Source organism: Electrophorus electricus, chromosome 20, assembly GCF_041902795.1.
Source record: "Electrophorus electricus isolate QZ-2024a chromosome 20, ASM4190279v1, whole genome shotgun sequence".
Lineage (NCBI taxonomy): Eukaryota > Metazoa > Chordata > Actinopteri > Gymnotiformes > Gymnotidae > Electrophorus > Electrophorus electricus.
Genome location: NC_137516.1, coordinates 13,135,112 through 13,153,686, shown reverse-complemented (window position 1 = coordinate 13,153,686; position 18,575 = coordinate 13,135,112). Strand labels below are relative to the sequence as shown.

Here is an 18,575-nt window from a genome sequence, read left to right as displayed (position 1 = left end):
ATATAAAGGATTCTTTTTAAATGTACCACCATTGGTTAACAATAGGAGCTAAATACAATTCCTCTGGGAAGAATCATCAGTTCATGCAGAGACTTGGGTCTACTTCAGTGTCTGTATCAAAATTCAATTAAACACAGCACAGGATGACCCTAATGGGATTCAAGTTCTGTGGTGAAACACACTCCTTATCACTCAATTATGTTCCGGCATTCGATTATACCCTGGGCTCAACGGAGCCAGCCGTGACAAATGGTGAACGCAATTAAAAAGCTTTGAAACAAGAGTACTTTTTTTTTTTGGACACATAGCTCATATACAATAAGCGAGTAAAAACTACCGCTGTGCATATGTTACCCTTATTCTGGCACAGAACCACTGGAGCTTGCACTATAAACATTCCTCTGACGATTGATGGGGTTGCATAGGAATCAACCTAAAAGTATATAAATGTCACTGTGCCTTGGGGCCCACCCCCAGGTGACTCTGCCACACTGGATTGGCCCAAGCAAGCTCTGGCTCCACCTCCTACCTATTATCACCTGAACCAGCTGAACCAGTCTGTATTTAACTCATTATAACTCTATATATATATATATATATATATATATATATATGCTATGGTGTTTGTCACTAATATTTGTGAAATCCTTTTTTTTTGCCTCAGCATTCTGTTACCGGTGCTTAACTACAATTTCTTGCTTATTGGCCAAATGATATACAGTAAGGAATGAAATATAATGGGATATAATGAGGCTCTTACATAGTCCTTGAGAGGGAGTATCTGTTTGCATGCTTACAGGTAGAGCTGACTTTCACTCTAATGCATTGTCATGGGGCTCACAGTTATACCCATTTGTATTTTCAATTCAGTTTCTGCAAGTCTAAAACCAACCATGTTTTTAAGGCAAAGGAATACTATTCATTTAAATTAATAAGAAATTTGATCAAATGAGGACACTACATTAAAAACATCCAATAATTATAACCTTGGTCTGTGGCAATGGAGTGAAACACCACCTCTACAAAATTATAAGATAAGCTTAATGTGGTAAAAGCCCAGTGAAAAATTCCATCCACCTGAGAGTATCTATCTTGTCTGAGAGATTGAAGCTGGTGCATGATTTAGTCACTTGCAAGGAGGGCCGGCAACTCCACTACCTTACACATCTGCACTGCATGCACCGCTAGCTGTTGGGTGTTCAGAGCAGCATCTTGGAAAAAACCAAACAAAATGACAATGAGTTTTTGTCTGTGCGGATCATCATGTCTCTGAAAGACGCAGGCGAATATGTTTTCCTGGGTTCCACAGGTTCTATCCAATTTGATTTCTATTGAATATGATTCCACCTGAAAGGTTATATCTGAGTATAAAATCTATTTGATCTATCACTGTCATGGTGACAATGCAGTTACCGCACTGACCAAGCAGTGTGTATGATATTAACTGTAACATGACAAAAACAAAACAAACAAACAAAAAACCTTGCAGTTATTGCAGTGACTGTTGACGGGCCCTTTGTTGTAGGAGAAATCTTGTTGAAAGAGGCTACACTGGCATGAATACAGAAACATGTGTAATTACACGTGGGAATCAGTCGTCTTCGCCCCCCAGATCAGCCCTGAATATTTCACATGTTGCTTTTGGCCTACGGTTTGGACTACAAGTCACGCAATGTGCCTGCCTACTTTCTTCTTCTGTTACAGGACCACGGCAGAATGCTTCAAAACGCTGGGTGCTAGAAATCACACTTCTGCTTCTGCCTGCTTAGCCTACTGCAACACCCCTTCAGCTGAAATGCAGCAGCCAAAGCATCCAAGCCTACAAGAACTAGAAAGCGGGAGAAAGTGGGAGCTCTGTTCTGTCTAGGATTTATTCTTTTTGATGCTTTTGTAAATTATCTAGTACATTTGCTTATTTCTAAGTAAGCCACTGCACTATTTCTGTCCTACGTTTATTTATTTAGTATTTAATTGTTTACCTGGGAGTGTTTGGTTGCAGGGCCCCATGGCAAATAGTCTCCACTGAGTTTCCCCACATAAGAAGCAGTTTGAATTGAATTGCGCTCATATTGACCTTACATCTCACCTGTTATCTTTCCCTCTCTTACTTTGCAAGTTATTATAGACTGAAAATAAGAACATGCGCTTTCTGAAAATTCCCTGTTTACTGAATCAGGCAGGTGTTTGAGAGAGGGCACGTCATATAACGTTTGAATTCAATTTCGAAAAGTCCAAGATAAGGTGCCAGGGAAATTGGGTTTTAAACAAGACAGACACAGGGTGGACTTAACATATTCCTGCGGTCCCAAGAGTGTGTGCAAGGTAGTACGCAAGGCAAGGGATGGTGAGAAAGGGAGAGAGAGAGAAACAGAGAGAGGGGGGAGCGTTGGGACAGGTATTGGATTTTTTGTGTAAAAAAAATCTGGATTGAACCTCACTGTGGAATTTTTATACCTTTTACCTCACACTGCTCTGTGACAAAGGACAAAGATATATAGCTTCGGGGAAGCATAGAAAATGAAAGAGATGAAGAAAGAGAGGCATTATTGGACAACAAGTGCCTCACCACATATTCTAGGAACATTACACATATTCTTTATGCAGCAGGTAAAACTTACCTTGGTTTCTGGCTGGCCGAAATTTGCAATGGATGTCAAAGTGGCAATAAAATACACTGGCCACCACAGTGCAGTACAATATATCCATGTCCACAATACAAAGTACAACTAGCTCCAGCTCACTACAAATGGAATACAGCCTGCTCTGCACTGTACATAAATAATACAGTCTGCTCTGCACTGTATGTACATAATACAGCCTTTATTGTGTACATTGGGTTCTGAATTTGTGTGTGTGTATGTGATGAATATCTTGAGAATGCATGACGCATATACTGAGAATGAATGCACCACGGCCTAAAAGTCAGGTTTACATTGGGAAAAAAGCTCTCAGTGAACTTGCCCCAGGCACTGAAAAGAGTAAAACTTCTGTGCCGCTTGGGAGGGGCTCCCACTCCAGAGATCACCTCTCATTTTTCAAGCCCACATCAGCAGTTCATTTACAGAGGACACACTGCGTTCAAGCATGAAACACGTCTTTTTTGTTGTCTTAGCCTGAGCTCCTGAATATTTCTACTCGGCAAAACCTTTCAGAAGTCATCCCTCTTAGAAACGTCAGCGTAAGTTACAGTAAAACTCTCCAAACATCAAAAAAATCAATCAGAAAGAGGGATCAAACATCAAAAAGTGCTTTTTAGCATCTTTAATCCCAGAAAAGCCTTGAATTTTGGTTTAAGCTGAAAACTGTGATGGAGATTCCCTATAATGTTCTTACTTTGAAAATATCATTAAATGGCAACAAGCCTTGCGTGCACGGAAAGTTTCCACTAAGCATGAAGTACGACGTGTCTGATGCACTGGTGGCTCAGAAGCCAAGGCCCTTACCTGTCCGGAAGAGGAGCTGGTGTCTATCCTCAGCTGGGTGGCGATGAGAACTGACATCACGCTTGATGTGTCTGATTCCGCTGACAGACTCAGAGGCGAGGGAGGGCCAGTTGGTGCCGGTGGGGTCGAGGACGTCCACTTGTGGAACGCAGGGTTTGTTTAATGGCCGTTTAATGGACGTGTGGCTCTTGTCTGCTCCCACCTCCACTCACCTCCACTCCCTTGGTCTGAATCCCAGACGCCTGCGCCACTATCACTGTGGCTCGGGCGATGTCGCCACGCATGCGGTTATGAGCTCGATCGTCGTCCTCTTCCTCAGACTCGCTCTCTGTTCCAAGTCTCTTTCTCTCTCTCTCTCTCTCTCTCTCACTGTCCCTCTTTTTCTCTCCCCTCCCTGTCTCTCGTATTGCCCCACTGAAATGTGAGGTAAACCACTTGAAAATTCTAGGCAGACTTTGAAAAAACACACACTCATATGCCCACAAACAAGAACCCTTTGTCTGCAGCCCTTGCCAAGTGGATCTGGGTCCGGAGAAATAGAAATGTTTTTCTGTATGTGTGTGCGCAACCATAAATACGTATGCAGTGTGTGCATAAGAGGACAGGTGTATATGCTTATGTTCAACTGGGTCCACTACTAAGAACTGTGTTTATTTCATTGCTGAACAAACCATTTAAAAAAACTTATTTATATAATTTAAAACTATGACAAACCTTTTTTTTCTATTTTCTCTTTTAGGAGAGGTGAATCCTTATATGAAATATATCAGAATAGTGCACACCAAACACAAGAAATGTTATTGCCTCTGAACAACTGTAGCCTAACTAACATTGACTCTGGTTGTTTATTGCTTTATCTAAAACTTTGAAGGTGGTCTTTCAATTCCAGTTTTATTCTTATTTGTCCCACTATCAAAGCAGTCTAAATATCCTCAGAAAACATCACAGGGCCCGATTTTTCAGTTCTTGGTAGTGGACGACTTCAGTTTTTCCTCATGTCGGTTTAATCGAGCATGTCGTTAGATAATGACGCGCGGGTGATATTTATGGCGCGCAAGGCAGCTGTCTCTTGTGCTGTGCAATGGGACGCTGGTGAGGTCCATGGCAAGAAGTTCATTAGGAGATGTACGAGTTGTAATGAAAGTCTTGTTGGCGTTGTCTCTATTGACTGAGGAAAGTGGGCATTGTTTAGCATTATTAAGTCCTAAACACAGAGCACATGTAGAGTATCGCTTTAATAACTAATTAAGGTGTGTGCATGCATGTGCGTGCGCGTGTGTTTTTGTAAATCAGAAAACGTGTCTCTCTCACTGTGAACATACCGTCTAGTGGAATGTTACAAAAAGCACACAAACAAATAAAAACGCAGTGAGGGGAAAAGTTAAAAGCATTTTACAGTGTTATTTTATTTTCCCCATTCGCTTGTGTAGTAAACAGGCTTGCTCTCTCTCGGGTCTCTGGCAAAATCTAATGTGTGAAATTTGCGAGAGCTGTGTATAGCGCCCTCCATTTAGGCCTGGTTAAAGGGGAGACGCTCCGTGGCACTGGAGAGGAGGTTATCAGCACATGCACGCATGCACACACACATACACACATACACACACACACACACACACACACACACACACACACACACACACACACACACACACACACACACACACACACACACACACACACACACACTACTGAGAAAATGGTGCACTGAGCTGATGGGACGGGGGCCTCTTATCGTGGCCACAGGCCATGCTGAGATGGAAACATGCTACTCAGAAATGAATCAGCCTAAACCCCAGAACAGCAGAACATCTGATAAGTAATTTCTTGCTCAGATACTGTTTAAAGACAAAAAAATACAGGCACAGTATTCGATATATTTGTTTATTTCTTGTGGGTAAACAGACTGGTTAAGTGGTTCCAAGTCGTATTCTTGTCTGCATTAGAGACATCATTTTAATTTCCATGCAGCTCCCCCAACGTTTTCCTCCATTTTCGTTACGCAATATGACACAAATTATTTCAAGGTCAAAGAAGCCCTCAACATGTGGCGAATCTCGCTGCAAAGCTCAGCACAGTGACAGACCCTTTCCGCTCTATTCATGCATCAACCCCCAGCCTGGTAGCCACCATGTTCCACTAGATTATTAATGTCTCCCATATTAATCACGCCTCACACAGCATGATGAGACAGCAGCTGAACATTAACATTCCAAAAACGACGACAATGAGCAGCGAAGCAGGACACTGCAGGATATTCTCAGTGAGCATGGTCTTCGGCGTCGCTCTGTGCACCCGCATTCAGCTGTTCAGTTAAGTCCATCCTTAAAGTCAGGCTACAGAGCATTTAGATTTAAGCAGACTTAAGCAGCTTACTTTGTTACATATTAGTGAGCCTTCGTTTGGATATTGTCCTTGGCCACGCTAGGTCTATGGGCACACGCGATAAAACGGAAAGGGGATAAATCAAATTGCCCGTCACCTGACTGCCCGATGGCAGGTCTTGCAGGGATGTTCAGTCATGCAGCTATCGGAGGTTAAACACTGACCATGGGGTTTGTATGATGGAGGTCTTTACAAAAACACTGAACGGGTGGAGTCTGTCATATTTCCCCTGGGGGTGTCTGAATGCTACCTGTGTTTGCTCTGATTGAGTCCTGCACGATCACTGGAAAAGCTGATGTCAGAACAGACCTAAGCTTTTCCCTCTGGGGTGAGGTCCATTGGAAGAGACAGCATCTCCTGCTCTATGCTCCCAGACTGACTAGAGACAGGCAGGATGCCGAAATGCCAGATGAGATTTACAGTTTTGTTTTTTTATCCAGAGACAGCTCACTGAGACACCAGAGGACGGGAGACCCAAAATGCAGCAGAAGTGCATGTGGCGCTGAAGGACGGCGTTTGATTGCCAGTGCACATTCCTTGTGCTGCATTACAATAACAGGCCACATCTCTGCATAGATCCATGTGCAGCCTGACTCCATTATTATGGAGCAAGGACTAAAAGAAAGTCAGTCTAAAGCCCTGCAGCATCACTGCCTTTAACTGTCTACAGATGGTCTTCAGCTACTCTGCTCCAGCAGTTTCTGGATTGGGGCAGAGCCTAATCAAAATGGTATTTGTCAAAACACAAAATAGGAGATATTTTTTTCATTATTTGATTTTTGGGGAAAAGACATGTCAAATAGCTGGTGTTCCTCAAAACTGTGAGGCAGTTTATTATAAGTTTACTTGTCTTTTGTTTTCTTATTGGACCTATAATATATGAAGCAGAGTTTATTTGACTGGGAGGAGATAAGCCTACATTAGCTCTGGCAGTGTAGTTGCTAGCTGGCTAGTTTATCTACATGCTGTGCTAAATGCACAGTGCGAGTGTGTTTAAGAGAAATCACACTGGATGAATATAGGGCTATTTATAGTTATTCTAGCAAAGTTGCTGTGCCATTTCGAAGATGTAGAAGCAGACGGAGATGCTGACAGTGAAGAGATTAGGCTAGCATTCACCTGGAACTTAGCATATGGTATTGTCAGTTTCGGTGGAGTCCCCTAACCACTACCCCATTTTCCAACTTGCCCTTTTATTTGAATACAAATCCAAATAAATTTACCTAACTAAACAGAGATACAAATACTGGACTCCCTGCACAATCCTATTCTGGATATCATTCCCATATTGTGATTTTTGTTGTTGTTTTTGCCTTCTGTAGTGCTATACTGCCTCCATGTTGCATTTCCTTTGGGGGAGGAAGGAAAGGTGATTCACCTTGTCTCCATCGTCTCCTGAATCATGGACTATGAAATCAGCAGACCACAGTTCACGAGGCTTCTGGACTGTGTATCAGAGACAAAGGGAAGCAACAGTAGGACACCTCTGGGATCTATCTCTGTCCATCTTCTCACGCAACTTCTCACACAACACTAGCTCATGCCAACCACAGAACGTCTCCCTAGCGTAGGGTCTACTGACAGTACAGACAGGTCAGCCCGAGTCCCCGCACCTCTCGCAATGCATTCTGGAAGAGAATCTGTGTACAGATATCATCCACATATCTATACCAAATTATAGCACACTTCCTACTGTATTCGTCTGCTTTACACATTATACACTTAGTCTACTGTTTTTTGCCTCATTTCTTACTTAAATAGACAAAACTTACCACCTGATCCTGAGCCTGGCAAAAAGCTTAACAAGTTTACCAAAAAGACTTTCTAGGATTCCCTCTTTGAAAAATAGGTTGGAGAAATATTAGGACCTGCCACTTACCAACTAAATAAATGAAATACAGAAACAAGTATAAAGGTTTAGGCCTTCTCAGCTTTTGTTACAATCAGTCCTAACTCCAAAGCGTTAAAGCAGTGGGAGAAGCTCTGTACTGAAACAGTACATTAGCATTTTAAGCATAAAGTGCTAAATACATTAAACACACTAAAGACAGCTAATCACACTCCCACAACTTCAAACAAACCTGCACTCTTTCTTAGCTACACTCAGCACTGGGATAAAGGCAAGTACATCTACCATATAATAAACAACGCAATGCACAGCGTGAAGAAACGGGACCATTCCGGCACTGGGATGTCATAATAGCGACATATATGGAACATTCACGACCGCAACCATTTGAAAAAATAAACAAATCAATCATTCATACTGCTACTGTGCTCAAACACTGGCACCAAACACCCTGCGGTAAGTAAACAGACCAATTTTCTTTAATAAACGTCATTACAGGTGTCAAGAATACTTCAGTCATTGCAAGTGTCAGGAATGCATTGGCTTTTAACCCGCTCACACACAAAGCAAAGCCTCTTTTGAGCTGCACCCATAAGCCTTTAATGGAACATTCTAGATCAGGAACCAACCTTCCACATCACGGTGGAAATACAAAATGTTCCCTGGACAATAAGGATGCCGGGTAAAACACCTGCTACTGTGTTGAGCCCTCTGGCCGTGGGCGGCTCTGTGTTAATCTCAGACAGAGAAAGAAAATAGGCCATTTTGGAAGACAGTTTGTTAATCACCAGTCACGTCATCTCATCAGTCACCCACACATAGCACCTGGGGGTGGGGCTTTAAGGAGCCAGGGTGGTGTATTCTGGGTGTTCTATTGAAAATGCAAACTGTATCATCTTCAAGGAATATCTTCTGGTCTTAAATCGTATTTCACTGGTTTCAAAAATCGCAAGCAGAACAAAAATTACAAACTAAAAGGTAAAAAGAGAGATGCAATTAGATACGCAGGGATGCAGGAAATGGAGGGGGAGAAAACTGAAGCTGATCTTTTATGTATGGGCTAATGCGTAGGCCGTATTTTCACAGATAGAAAACCTAGGGTTCGTGAATGTCACAGTAAAGAGCAGTCACTGCTTCCATGCTTCAAAGAATCTTTATAGCCTTTCAATGTACAGCACTGCTTAGGTGAAGGCACTGGAGACTTTGAGACCCATCAGGAGGGGCTCCAGTCTTCCTGAAGGCAAACATGTGAACAATTGAAATTCAATGGAAGGTCCACTGAGGAAGCTGCTAGTAACATTGGTAAAATCAGTACATGCTTGCAGGGAGAAGAATGGATCGAAGAGTGGAGCAAGGCGAACAGCAGAATGAAGAGCAAGCCTTTTTGCTTGACTTCGGGCATCATTCTATCATTTTACATTGAGCTGTTATTTAAACGAAGATGAAATACAGGTTTTACGATCTTTTCCTGGGATGCTTACACGTCAGTGAAATATTACATATTCACTTCGTCATAAGTGTCTGTCATCAGTGTTGCACTAGGCTGCAGGATGTGCAAAGCAAAATGAGTGGACTTGAATTTGTTTGTTCCTACTGCCAAATCTTGGTATGTGGAGGCACTGAGACACTAGCACTGAAAACTATTCAGATCCGTGAACAAAATATGGTGAACGTGCCATTCTTTGCTCTAAATCTGAAAAAAAAAAAGGTATGTTTACCCACTGCCAGTGGCTGTAAAAAATCTGTAAATAATCTGTTTATACTATCAGGTTCAAAGCTGGGAGTGATTGCTGTCCTCTGCTACATGTACTATGGCTCATAAAGCTCCTCTTTTTAAAAGACAAAAAACAGATTCAGAAAACTTTGTCTCACAAAAATGAGATAAAGTTGTTCATAACATGGCTACATGCTACTTAAAGACACAAATATTAAACCCAGCATGTACAAAGAAGTTGCTTTTAAATATAGATGTAAGATACATGCAGCTATCTTTAGGTACACGCAAACAGTCGGAGCAAGTGACCGACAGGCCCTCCTAGAAGAACTTTCTCACAGGGTGGAAGCCTGAACTGCAATAAGCTCCATCCACAAAGTGAACCATCAATCTCAGTGACACAACAAAAATTGTTCCAGCACATACATAAATAATTGTAGGCAACCTTTCCAGCTGGTGTAAATCGCACGCAATAGCAACAAACCTGCAGGCTTAGAACGAGTTGCATCCACTTAGCGGACAGGCAGCACATTCAGAGAAACTGCCTGATACAAGAGGGCAAGAGGCGTGTCTGGGGTGTGTCTGGGATGCATCTGGAGTTCGTCTGGGGTGTGACAGGTGTGCGTCTGGGTGTGTCGGGGACGTGTCTGGGGAATGTCAGAAGCGGGCCAAGGGAGGGCGGCCTTTCAGGCCACAACAAAGCTGGTCATAAACTGCAGTTCAGGTAGGACTGAGGAGCAAGAGTTTCAGAGGTTATTGTTCATTATGGCTGTCGTTGGATTCGATGGAATCAAGTAAGATTCGCACTGATCACCCGAGCCCAATAGAGCAGGAAAATTAAAAGAAATTGAATTATTCTAATGTCTAGCAATGTTATACAAGGAGATGCTCATGTAAATATGAATTGCAGGTGGGTCCAAAAAGCCTTCCAGCCAATGTCTTTTTTTTTTTACCTTCACCAATATTTGCCTTGTAGTACGATAGTACAGAAAACGTCAAATATTCCCCATAACATGATTTTGCAAGGAGGTTATTATTAGCATTTCCTTTCGTAATATTATTCTCTTTTGTACATCTTACAAAAGAGAATAATATTACGAAAGGAAATGCTAATAATATTACCGACACAGGAGGAGTTATACATGGGCAAACTTATTTTGTAACGTGAGCACACATGACATCACCCATCAAGGAAGCTTCACATGTATGTAATATTAAAATATGCAGAAATATTCAAAACCTGACTGCTAAACTGAACTCATCTGCAAGTGGAAGGGTTTAAAGCACTGTATAAGTCAATTTGTCATGTTAGGCAGCAAGCTAATCGGTTCAAGAATGCTTCTAAATGTTGATCCCACAAAAAAATAAAAAATAAAAAATTTAAAACCCTAGGTGTTTTGCAGAATCTCTTCTGACACCTGCCAGAGACTGCTAAACTCTGAAAGGACGGCTTCTGGCCAGTTTGGGCTGTTTCAAGCAGATTTTAGCTGTTTTTGAGAAACAGCACATCAGTGTCAACTCAGCAACTCCCACAGACAACTCAGCGAGTAGACGATTCATTCGTAGGCCTCAACATGTGCAAATGTTTCTTTTCTACTGAAACACCCACACACCCACACACACACACACACACACACACACACACACACTGCATCAAGACCATGAGAAATGCACCTCTGCTCACATGCACACACATCAAAAATAATTCACCCATAAGTGCTGGCACTGCATCAATACGCTGGGGTTACTTTCAATCCACTCAAGTAGCGCAAATATACAAATATTTCACACATTCAGACAGGTATCCTTATCTAACTCCAATTCCCAAGTTTCCAAGCTCCAGTGTGAGAGACAGTAAATCAGTATTAATGCAAAGCCTGCTATCTGAGGATGTGAGATATTCCTCTATTGCTCTTCCTTTTCGCTCATCACATGATATCACAGAAGAAAAGAAACTAATTTTCTCTCTGGCTTTAGAACAGATTCATCCATCCATCCATCCATCCATCCATCCATCCACTAGGGTGACCAGATGTCCCATCTTATTTTCCTCAGATCCCTGCCTTTCATCCAGAACACCACTTGGACACATACATTTGACATTCTGAAGTAAACTGGTAGTTGCTGTCCACTGACCATTATTATTTTAGTGTGTCACTGGGTCACATGACAAAACAAACACCTTGTATATCATTGGCTTAATAGATCACATATACTGGTAAATTATAGAAAGTTTGCACTCTAAATCCTGGTCAATTAGGATGTTTGAAGTGGTGTGAAAATACCAATAAGAAAAATTATTTCAGTTCTCAGTGGTCAGAACCTCCTTTACTTTCAAAGAGTAAAAAAAGATAAGTTTGATGCCTATGAATTTCATGGTACACTACACAACTCTAATTCATTAATTTCTATTAGCTTTCTGGATCCAATTGGTCAGCTCTGTTCGCTCTGTTATGATTTTAATGTTATGTGTAGTGTCATATCCACGTTCCCCATATGTCCTCCTTTTCTGGGTTATTAAAGAGGCCATCCCACCATCCACCATCCCTGATTCTATCATTCCATCAGTCCATCTATCACATGGTACATAGTCACATGTAGTGTCAATTCCTTCATGGAAGTTTTTATTATGTATGGAATAAATCTGATTTTGGTTGCACACTCATTCTCATTCATTCATTTAGTTGTAAGAATAAAAGTTGATATATATATATATATATATATATATATATATATATATATATATAAATAATCTATCTACACACACACATACTATATATATATATATATATATATATATATATATATATATATATATATATATATATATATATATATATATATATATATATAAAATCAGCAATAAATTATAATAAGTCATTTAAAACTCAAACAGCTTTAGCCACTTCCACTGTTTAAAGAATGTTTTTAAAATGATTCATCCACAAGTTCTTTATGTTTAGGTTTTTCTCTAACAAATTCCAGACATTCAAATCTGCAGCATAATTACTGGTTTTCCTAATTTAGCATTCAGTACAGTGGGGGATCTTAAGAAGCACAGACCATAATTCCTAGTTTTTGATAAAAAGTACATAAAAAAGAAGGTAATAAATCATATATAGATTTATAAATTAAAGTATGCCCATAAATGAGGAAAAGGTGCTCTTTTGAAAAGAATGTGGTGGGTAATCAACCAACAATAATAAATCATAAAGAACCGTGTTAAACAGTATCTAACATGTACAAGTGGTACAAAAGTGCATGCATATAAATTACTTGCTGATTCACTGTTCAAAACTCCTTTAGCTGTTCACTCACACAAGATTCTAAAGTCTTTGCTTTAATCTTAGAATAGTCCAGTGAACCTGAGAATCTGTCAGATTATTCATGGGAGGAAAATATATTTGCAGCATCCTTAATGTTAACACTTTAACACATGTTCCTTTCACAAATGTACAAACAATTTTGTGTAAAACTACATCAGGAAGTGGGATCGCCACCTCTGTAATTGCAAAGATCACCTCATTACATCCTGTCCATTTACAAGGCTGGCGTTCATTAAAAAAAACCAAAAAAACAAACAAAAAAAAACTCAGATGGCGTATGACATCACTCCTCCTAGGCAGAAGTCCTAAGCACAGAGATGACACCGCCAAATATGCTCTTTGGGTGGTAGCTTACTTTGGAAACACTCTCTGTTGCCTCTGACCTATACTTTTTGAGATTCTCCATATGTTTTAAGATAGACGGTCTCTCATAATATGATCCAAAACAAATGAATGGATGTTCTTTTTCTTTCTTCTTCTTTTATTCTGTGCATTTTCTCTTTAATTATTGAGACTTTTGAAAAGTGGAGAATTTGCACTTGCGTTAAATTTAAATAAGCAGGAGTCCTTGACCTCAATACCTCTGCCTTGTCAAAATAAATACATCCACATAAAAGATCTCCCCATAGTGCCAAGGGTAATGCTCTCAGTTAATCAAGGATCGAACCATTCTTCATATAAATGCATTACAGATTGAGTCATTCTTCATTTCATTGCAATAAGATTCAAATCATTGCATCACAGCCAATGTAATGATTGTGGTGGTATGTTTGGTCAGACTGCTCACCAGTAGAGGGAACTAGGGAGTGCCAAGGGTGAAGGATAAGACGATTCAGTCAGGAATTCTCAGGGAACAGGGAATAGGAAAACAGGAGTCCAGGGGACCCATCATAAACAACACAGCACATACTGAAACTACTGAACTACTAAACTCGCAGTTGTGGACTTTTCATTGCAGGCCATGAATCTCAGTCTTGCTACTGGGTCCAGCTCAGCAGTGCTGAATCACCTTTGCTTCCATCATGATAAACGTTCATTTGTAGGAGTCATAAAGCCCTGCAGCAGAATCAGTGAAGCTGAAAGCCAACATAACTCTCTGTCTGGACACTAGAGTAATTGCGTACACACCTACAAAGACCTCTAGCCTGCTCAGAGACGTCTAAGGTGTCTCTAAGGCACTTCTGTTTGGTCAAACAGACCAGCTGATCAGACTGTTCTGCGCCTGGGTTCCTGAACGAACCGTTCTGTTAAAGTTCCTTTTAGTTGTCTGAGTGAATAATCAAAGCTATCCTTGTACTGAGGTCTCACAAGGATCTTTGTGCTCCAAGCCTTCCGGCAATACAGGCCCTGGCTGAAAATCCATTTACTGCCGTTTTTATTTGTTCGCGCTGACCTGCATGCAGGTCCACTTCTTGCCAGCAGAGGGCATGCTTCGTGTGCTGCAAAGGATTGGGCTGCTCCATACTGTATTTGTAAGAATCACTCCGGTTGCTCTAACCATAACAAAAAGGACGAACGCTTCATTTAGCGCAAACATGCAATTGTGTCAGTGTATTTTTAGACTGAATCTGTCTTAACTGTCTTATAGACAGCGCTCGATGTCCATGATAGATAGCACCGAGCTAAACAAGGCGCACGTCAATATTTGGCTTTTGCGTTGCCTTTTTCCAACTAAGAGGCCGCACTGAAGAGACTTGCAGCACGGCGAAACTGCCCATTCAACGGAAAAAGAGGACACACCATCGGCTGATAGTGAACACTGAACGTCGCATCGACAGACATCCAGAACTGGTGAATGTAACAGCTTATTCCAAAACAGTTTTGTGTGGAAAATATTACAGGCAAAAAAAAAAAAAAGAAAAAAGAAATGCAAGTCTCTTCGCTGTATGAAGACCAGGGCCGGGTTTCCCAAAATCATTGTAACACAAAGGATAGTCATTAAATGATAAAGCGCATATTACACACACTCTCACTCTCTCTCTCTCTCTCTCTCTCTCTCTCTCTCTCTCTCTCTCTCTCTCTCTCGTTTAAAACGAAGCCAAGATTATAATGCCTTCAGCAAACAGGGACAAGATTAACACAGCATCTAGACATGGCAATCCATGTATTATAAGTGTGGCGCACCTGTGCAAGCTCTGTCTGAATCAAGAAGGTTCTGCTAGTTGGCGCTACTCCTCACCCCTTTTCGAGTGAAGCATGGGAACACCTCCACGTCACCGCGAACGATCGGCGAGCGTACCCTGGGCGGTGTTAAAGCACTCACGTCATTTGTCCTCGCGGTCAGTGAAGGCACAGGAAGTGGTCACACACGTTTGCATTAACAGGCTCAAATGGCATGATAACAGGGCAACCATATGTGCTATCTTTGAAGTGGTCTCATAATAGATTAAGTATAGGGCGTTTAGTCAAACCTTTCATATAGTATGTGTATTGCTGATATTTGTGATGTGAAGATTGACATTACATTAGTTTTTAAGGTTCAGTGTTCAATTATGTGGAGTAGCACTAGGCAATGTACAAGTTAAAAATTCATGTATAGTTATAGAATTTTATGAATGAAACATAAGCATTTAATGTATGTTATATATAATTTACAAATGCAGCAGTTAAACCTTTACATATACCCTTCTATAATTTTCTAAATATAACATCCATTTATTCTTTTAGCAGTGAACAGATATTTGGGGTAGGCCTGATTTAAGAAAGAGCAGGACCAGAGAAACTGAGCAAAATAAATATTGTTACCCACAAAATCATTTAATAACTACTGGCAAAATTCACATTCTGTGCTTCCAGAATTCTGTGGACTGAATTGTACTTAGTTGGTGGGGCTTGAGTCCCAGGGGCCCTGCAGGGAGTCAGTCTCTCCATTGCCTGCAACACAATTGCTGCCTCCATAAGATCGTGTTAACCTGCACTTTTTTTTCTGGCTGAGATCCCAGCCACCCAAACTCAGTCACTGAAATGAGTCCACGATGAATTCCAGACTCCTCCAACGTGATAACACTTTTATTGTTTTGTTTATTTATTTATTTTTGGACAGGAAATATTGAATGTATCCATTCTGTTTTTTACACAGGCCCCCAAGAAATCTGCTAATGCAATTTATGTCTTGGACAAGTAGTGAATTGTCTTAATCTACAAGCTGTTATCATCTTAACTGGTAATCACTGAGTGGGTGTTATTAGCCGTAACAATATAAAGGTAATACATTTTTCCCACTAAAGTAGGGAAGCCCTATAGACAATGAAATTGTGAACTTAATTCGGAACCGCACTCAAACCCACAGGCTTTGCTAATGTCGTTATGTTTGACACAGATGAGCAACATCTAAACTGCCATTTTCACCAGGAGCTAAAGGAAAGTATCTAGCGCCTGGCTGAAATGATTATACACCTAGCACTATGTTACCATATTTCATTCTGTTTCCTATTTTAAGAGAAAAACCAGAAGCTTGTCACAATTATTTCCCACTCTGTCAACACATTCGTAAAAGAATTCCCACTGATTTTAATAGAATAGAATAAAATAGAATAGAATACAAGTAATATTACACCATATTCCTTGTTAATAATTAGCCTGATATTTGTTTCATGACAAACACAACAGGGATTTTCTATTCAACTACAAGGGAACATGTAATTATTTCTCATGATCTGATTCCCATGAATTTGGCACACACCTTGAAAAATTGTTCTGTGGGTACATCACAGAGGAATCACCTACTGACTGCTCTCACCACAACTGTTTGGTGATAATACGGGTATGTCAACAGAGTCGTTATGCCTACTGGAAAGCATCATGGGATCTTTCAGTTCCCCCAATATATCTAGCTGGATCATACAGAGAAAGTGCTCTGCACACAGAGCTGTATAACAACAGTCTGGTAACATCAGATCTCTCACAAAGCTTGGGTCAAACTTATACACAATTGTTTGCCTGGCAGATGGAAGGCACTGAGTAATAAATTCATGCTTTGGTGCCGTAACCTTAGTAGTGCACTCAGAAGTTGAACCGATACTTTTATGAGGCTGTACATGTGTACCACAATGAACCAAGTACTTATTTGTTTGGTTTGGAGTCACATGCTACTTGGCTTGCCACAATTACCCAGCACTGAGCCAGCAGTCACAGAGTGAGGGCAGAGGTTTGGCCTGTGTACAGATTGATTTCTGCGTGCATTCAGCACAGACCACCCTGAAAGTTTATCAGCCGCCGAGTGAGTGATACACAGTACACAGTAAACATCAGCAGTGCGTTCCAGTGCATTCATGTCAGGTTTGAGTGGAGGCACCATAAAGGTCAGGTTTCCTCAGAGGGAGAGACCGGCCAGTCGCATACGAGTTTTTGTTTGTGATTGATTCAGGGCAGACTCTAGAGATGAGACTACAGAGTGCAGATTACAGCTGTTGGACCCTTTCCTTACTGGTTCAACTTGCTCTTCTCATTGAACACTGGCTGTTTTGCACTACTAGCTCGGAATGCAATGCAGCAAAAGATGAACTTTATGGTATAGTAGAGTAGATATCTTTTCTCTACATACCAGGCTAGCCTGCTTATTTCCCTGTCTGTGATTCACCACATTAGTGAAATACAATAAAGGTACTGGATTCATCACACTTATTACCTCTAGTGGATAATAAACCGGTCTTCGTTCATTATACCGTATGGTAACAAAATAATATCCGTTAATTTATCCCTGTTCAAATAGACCGACCATAATCTTAGGCCAGCGACATCTAGTGGTTGAAAACGTTCGACGTCGATGTTCTACTGAATTGATTCGTCCCACTCACAGGAATTGGAGCAAAAACCGATTCGTTGGCGAGCTGCACAACACTTACTAATATTAGGGTAAGTAATGCGGATGTAGCAGACACATATTACTATAAATAAAAAAATAGGACGTTATTATGCATTATAAGTGCATTAAACTATATATTTCTAATATATGCATTTCTTAGATTTTACTTTTGACATTACTTAAAAATATCTGGAGATTTGGGTATCTGAAAAATGTTTATTTAACTTAAGTTACATTTTGTGAAGCTGCAACCATTTCTGACTTATAAAAAGTTATGGGCAACAGCTTACCTTGTCATCTTTGGAGAAACTCTTCCGGATACTTCCTGATCCCGCGGAGGTGTTCATACCGAAGTCTAAGAAAGAAACGGTCTCGGTCTCAGCTGGATCCAGTCTTGTCCTCTTCCTGTAGACACTGTAAAGTCTGTTTCCAGTACGAAACGAAAATGACGGTAAAGTGACTTGCCGAGAGACTTTCAGCGTGCTTGATGGAGGATAACTGGCTGACGGAGACTGTAACGAAGCGTGATAACTCAGCCTTTGCAGACCTTCCCTCGTTGTGACACTGACGAGAAGAATTCAGTTAGCCAGCTGCAAACCTACATATTACTACGCATTGCACCCGCTGCTTAGTGACCCTCCCTTACAAGCGCTCACGCGTTGATGGGGTATGCGGGGGTAAACCTGATAACAGCACGTTGAGACTTTTTGGATATTAAATCAATGTAATACCCATCGCGACGTTGTCATCTTAGTTCTAAACAAGTTCTGAATAAGGTTAAGTTCCAAATAAATTGCACAGACACAAACGGTTCGATTTGAGGGGGCGATCCAGCAACAGTAAAAATTTAAATACCCCATGTCAAATTGCCATCCCTCCTTTATATTCCCTTCTCATCACGTGATTCAAGAAGTCTATTAGCGATATTTAATCTATAAATGAATTCTTCAAACCAAATGCAGAACTGGGCAAAATGATATGTATGTATATGTGTGTGTGTGTGTGTGTGTGTGTGTGTGTGATGTATGTATGTGTGTATATACATCACACATACATA

At 40.8% G+C, this 18,575-nt stretch overlaps 1 protein-coding gene across 2 annotated transcripts in view; it reads right to left on the bottom strand.

The window, feature by feature from the left end:
- dpp6b (dipeptidyl-peptidase 6b) overlaps window positions 1-18,210 on the bottom strand; it is a 100,495-nt gene extending 82,285 nt beyond the window's left edge. Inside the window, exon 1 of one of the 2 annotated variants that reach the window (XM_026998353.3) lies at window positions 17,809-18,210. In XM_026998353.3, the coding sequence (XP_026854154.2) occupies window positions 17,809-17,865 (57 nt within the window). In that variant the 5' untranslated portion in view covers window positions 17,866-18,210. Of the gene's footprint in view, window positions 1-3,443; window positions 3,640-17,808 lie in introns of those variants that run through there. The other variant, XM_081703873.1, reaches the window with a different exon arrangement.
- Window positions 18,211-18,575: the final 365 nt, after the last annotated feature.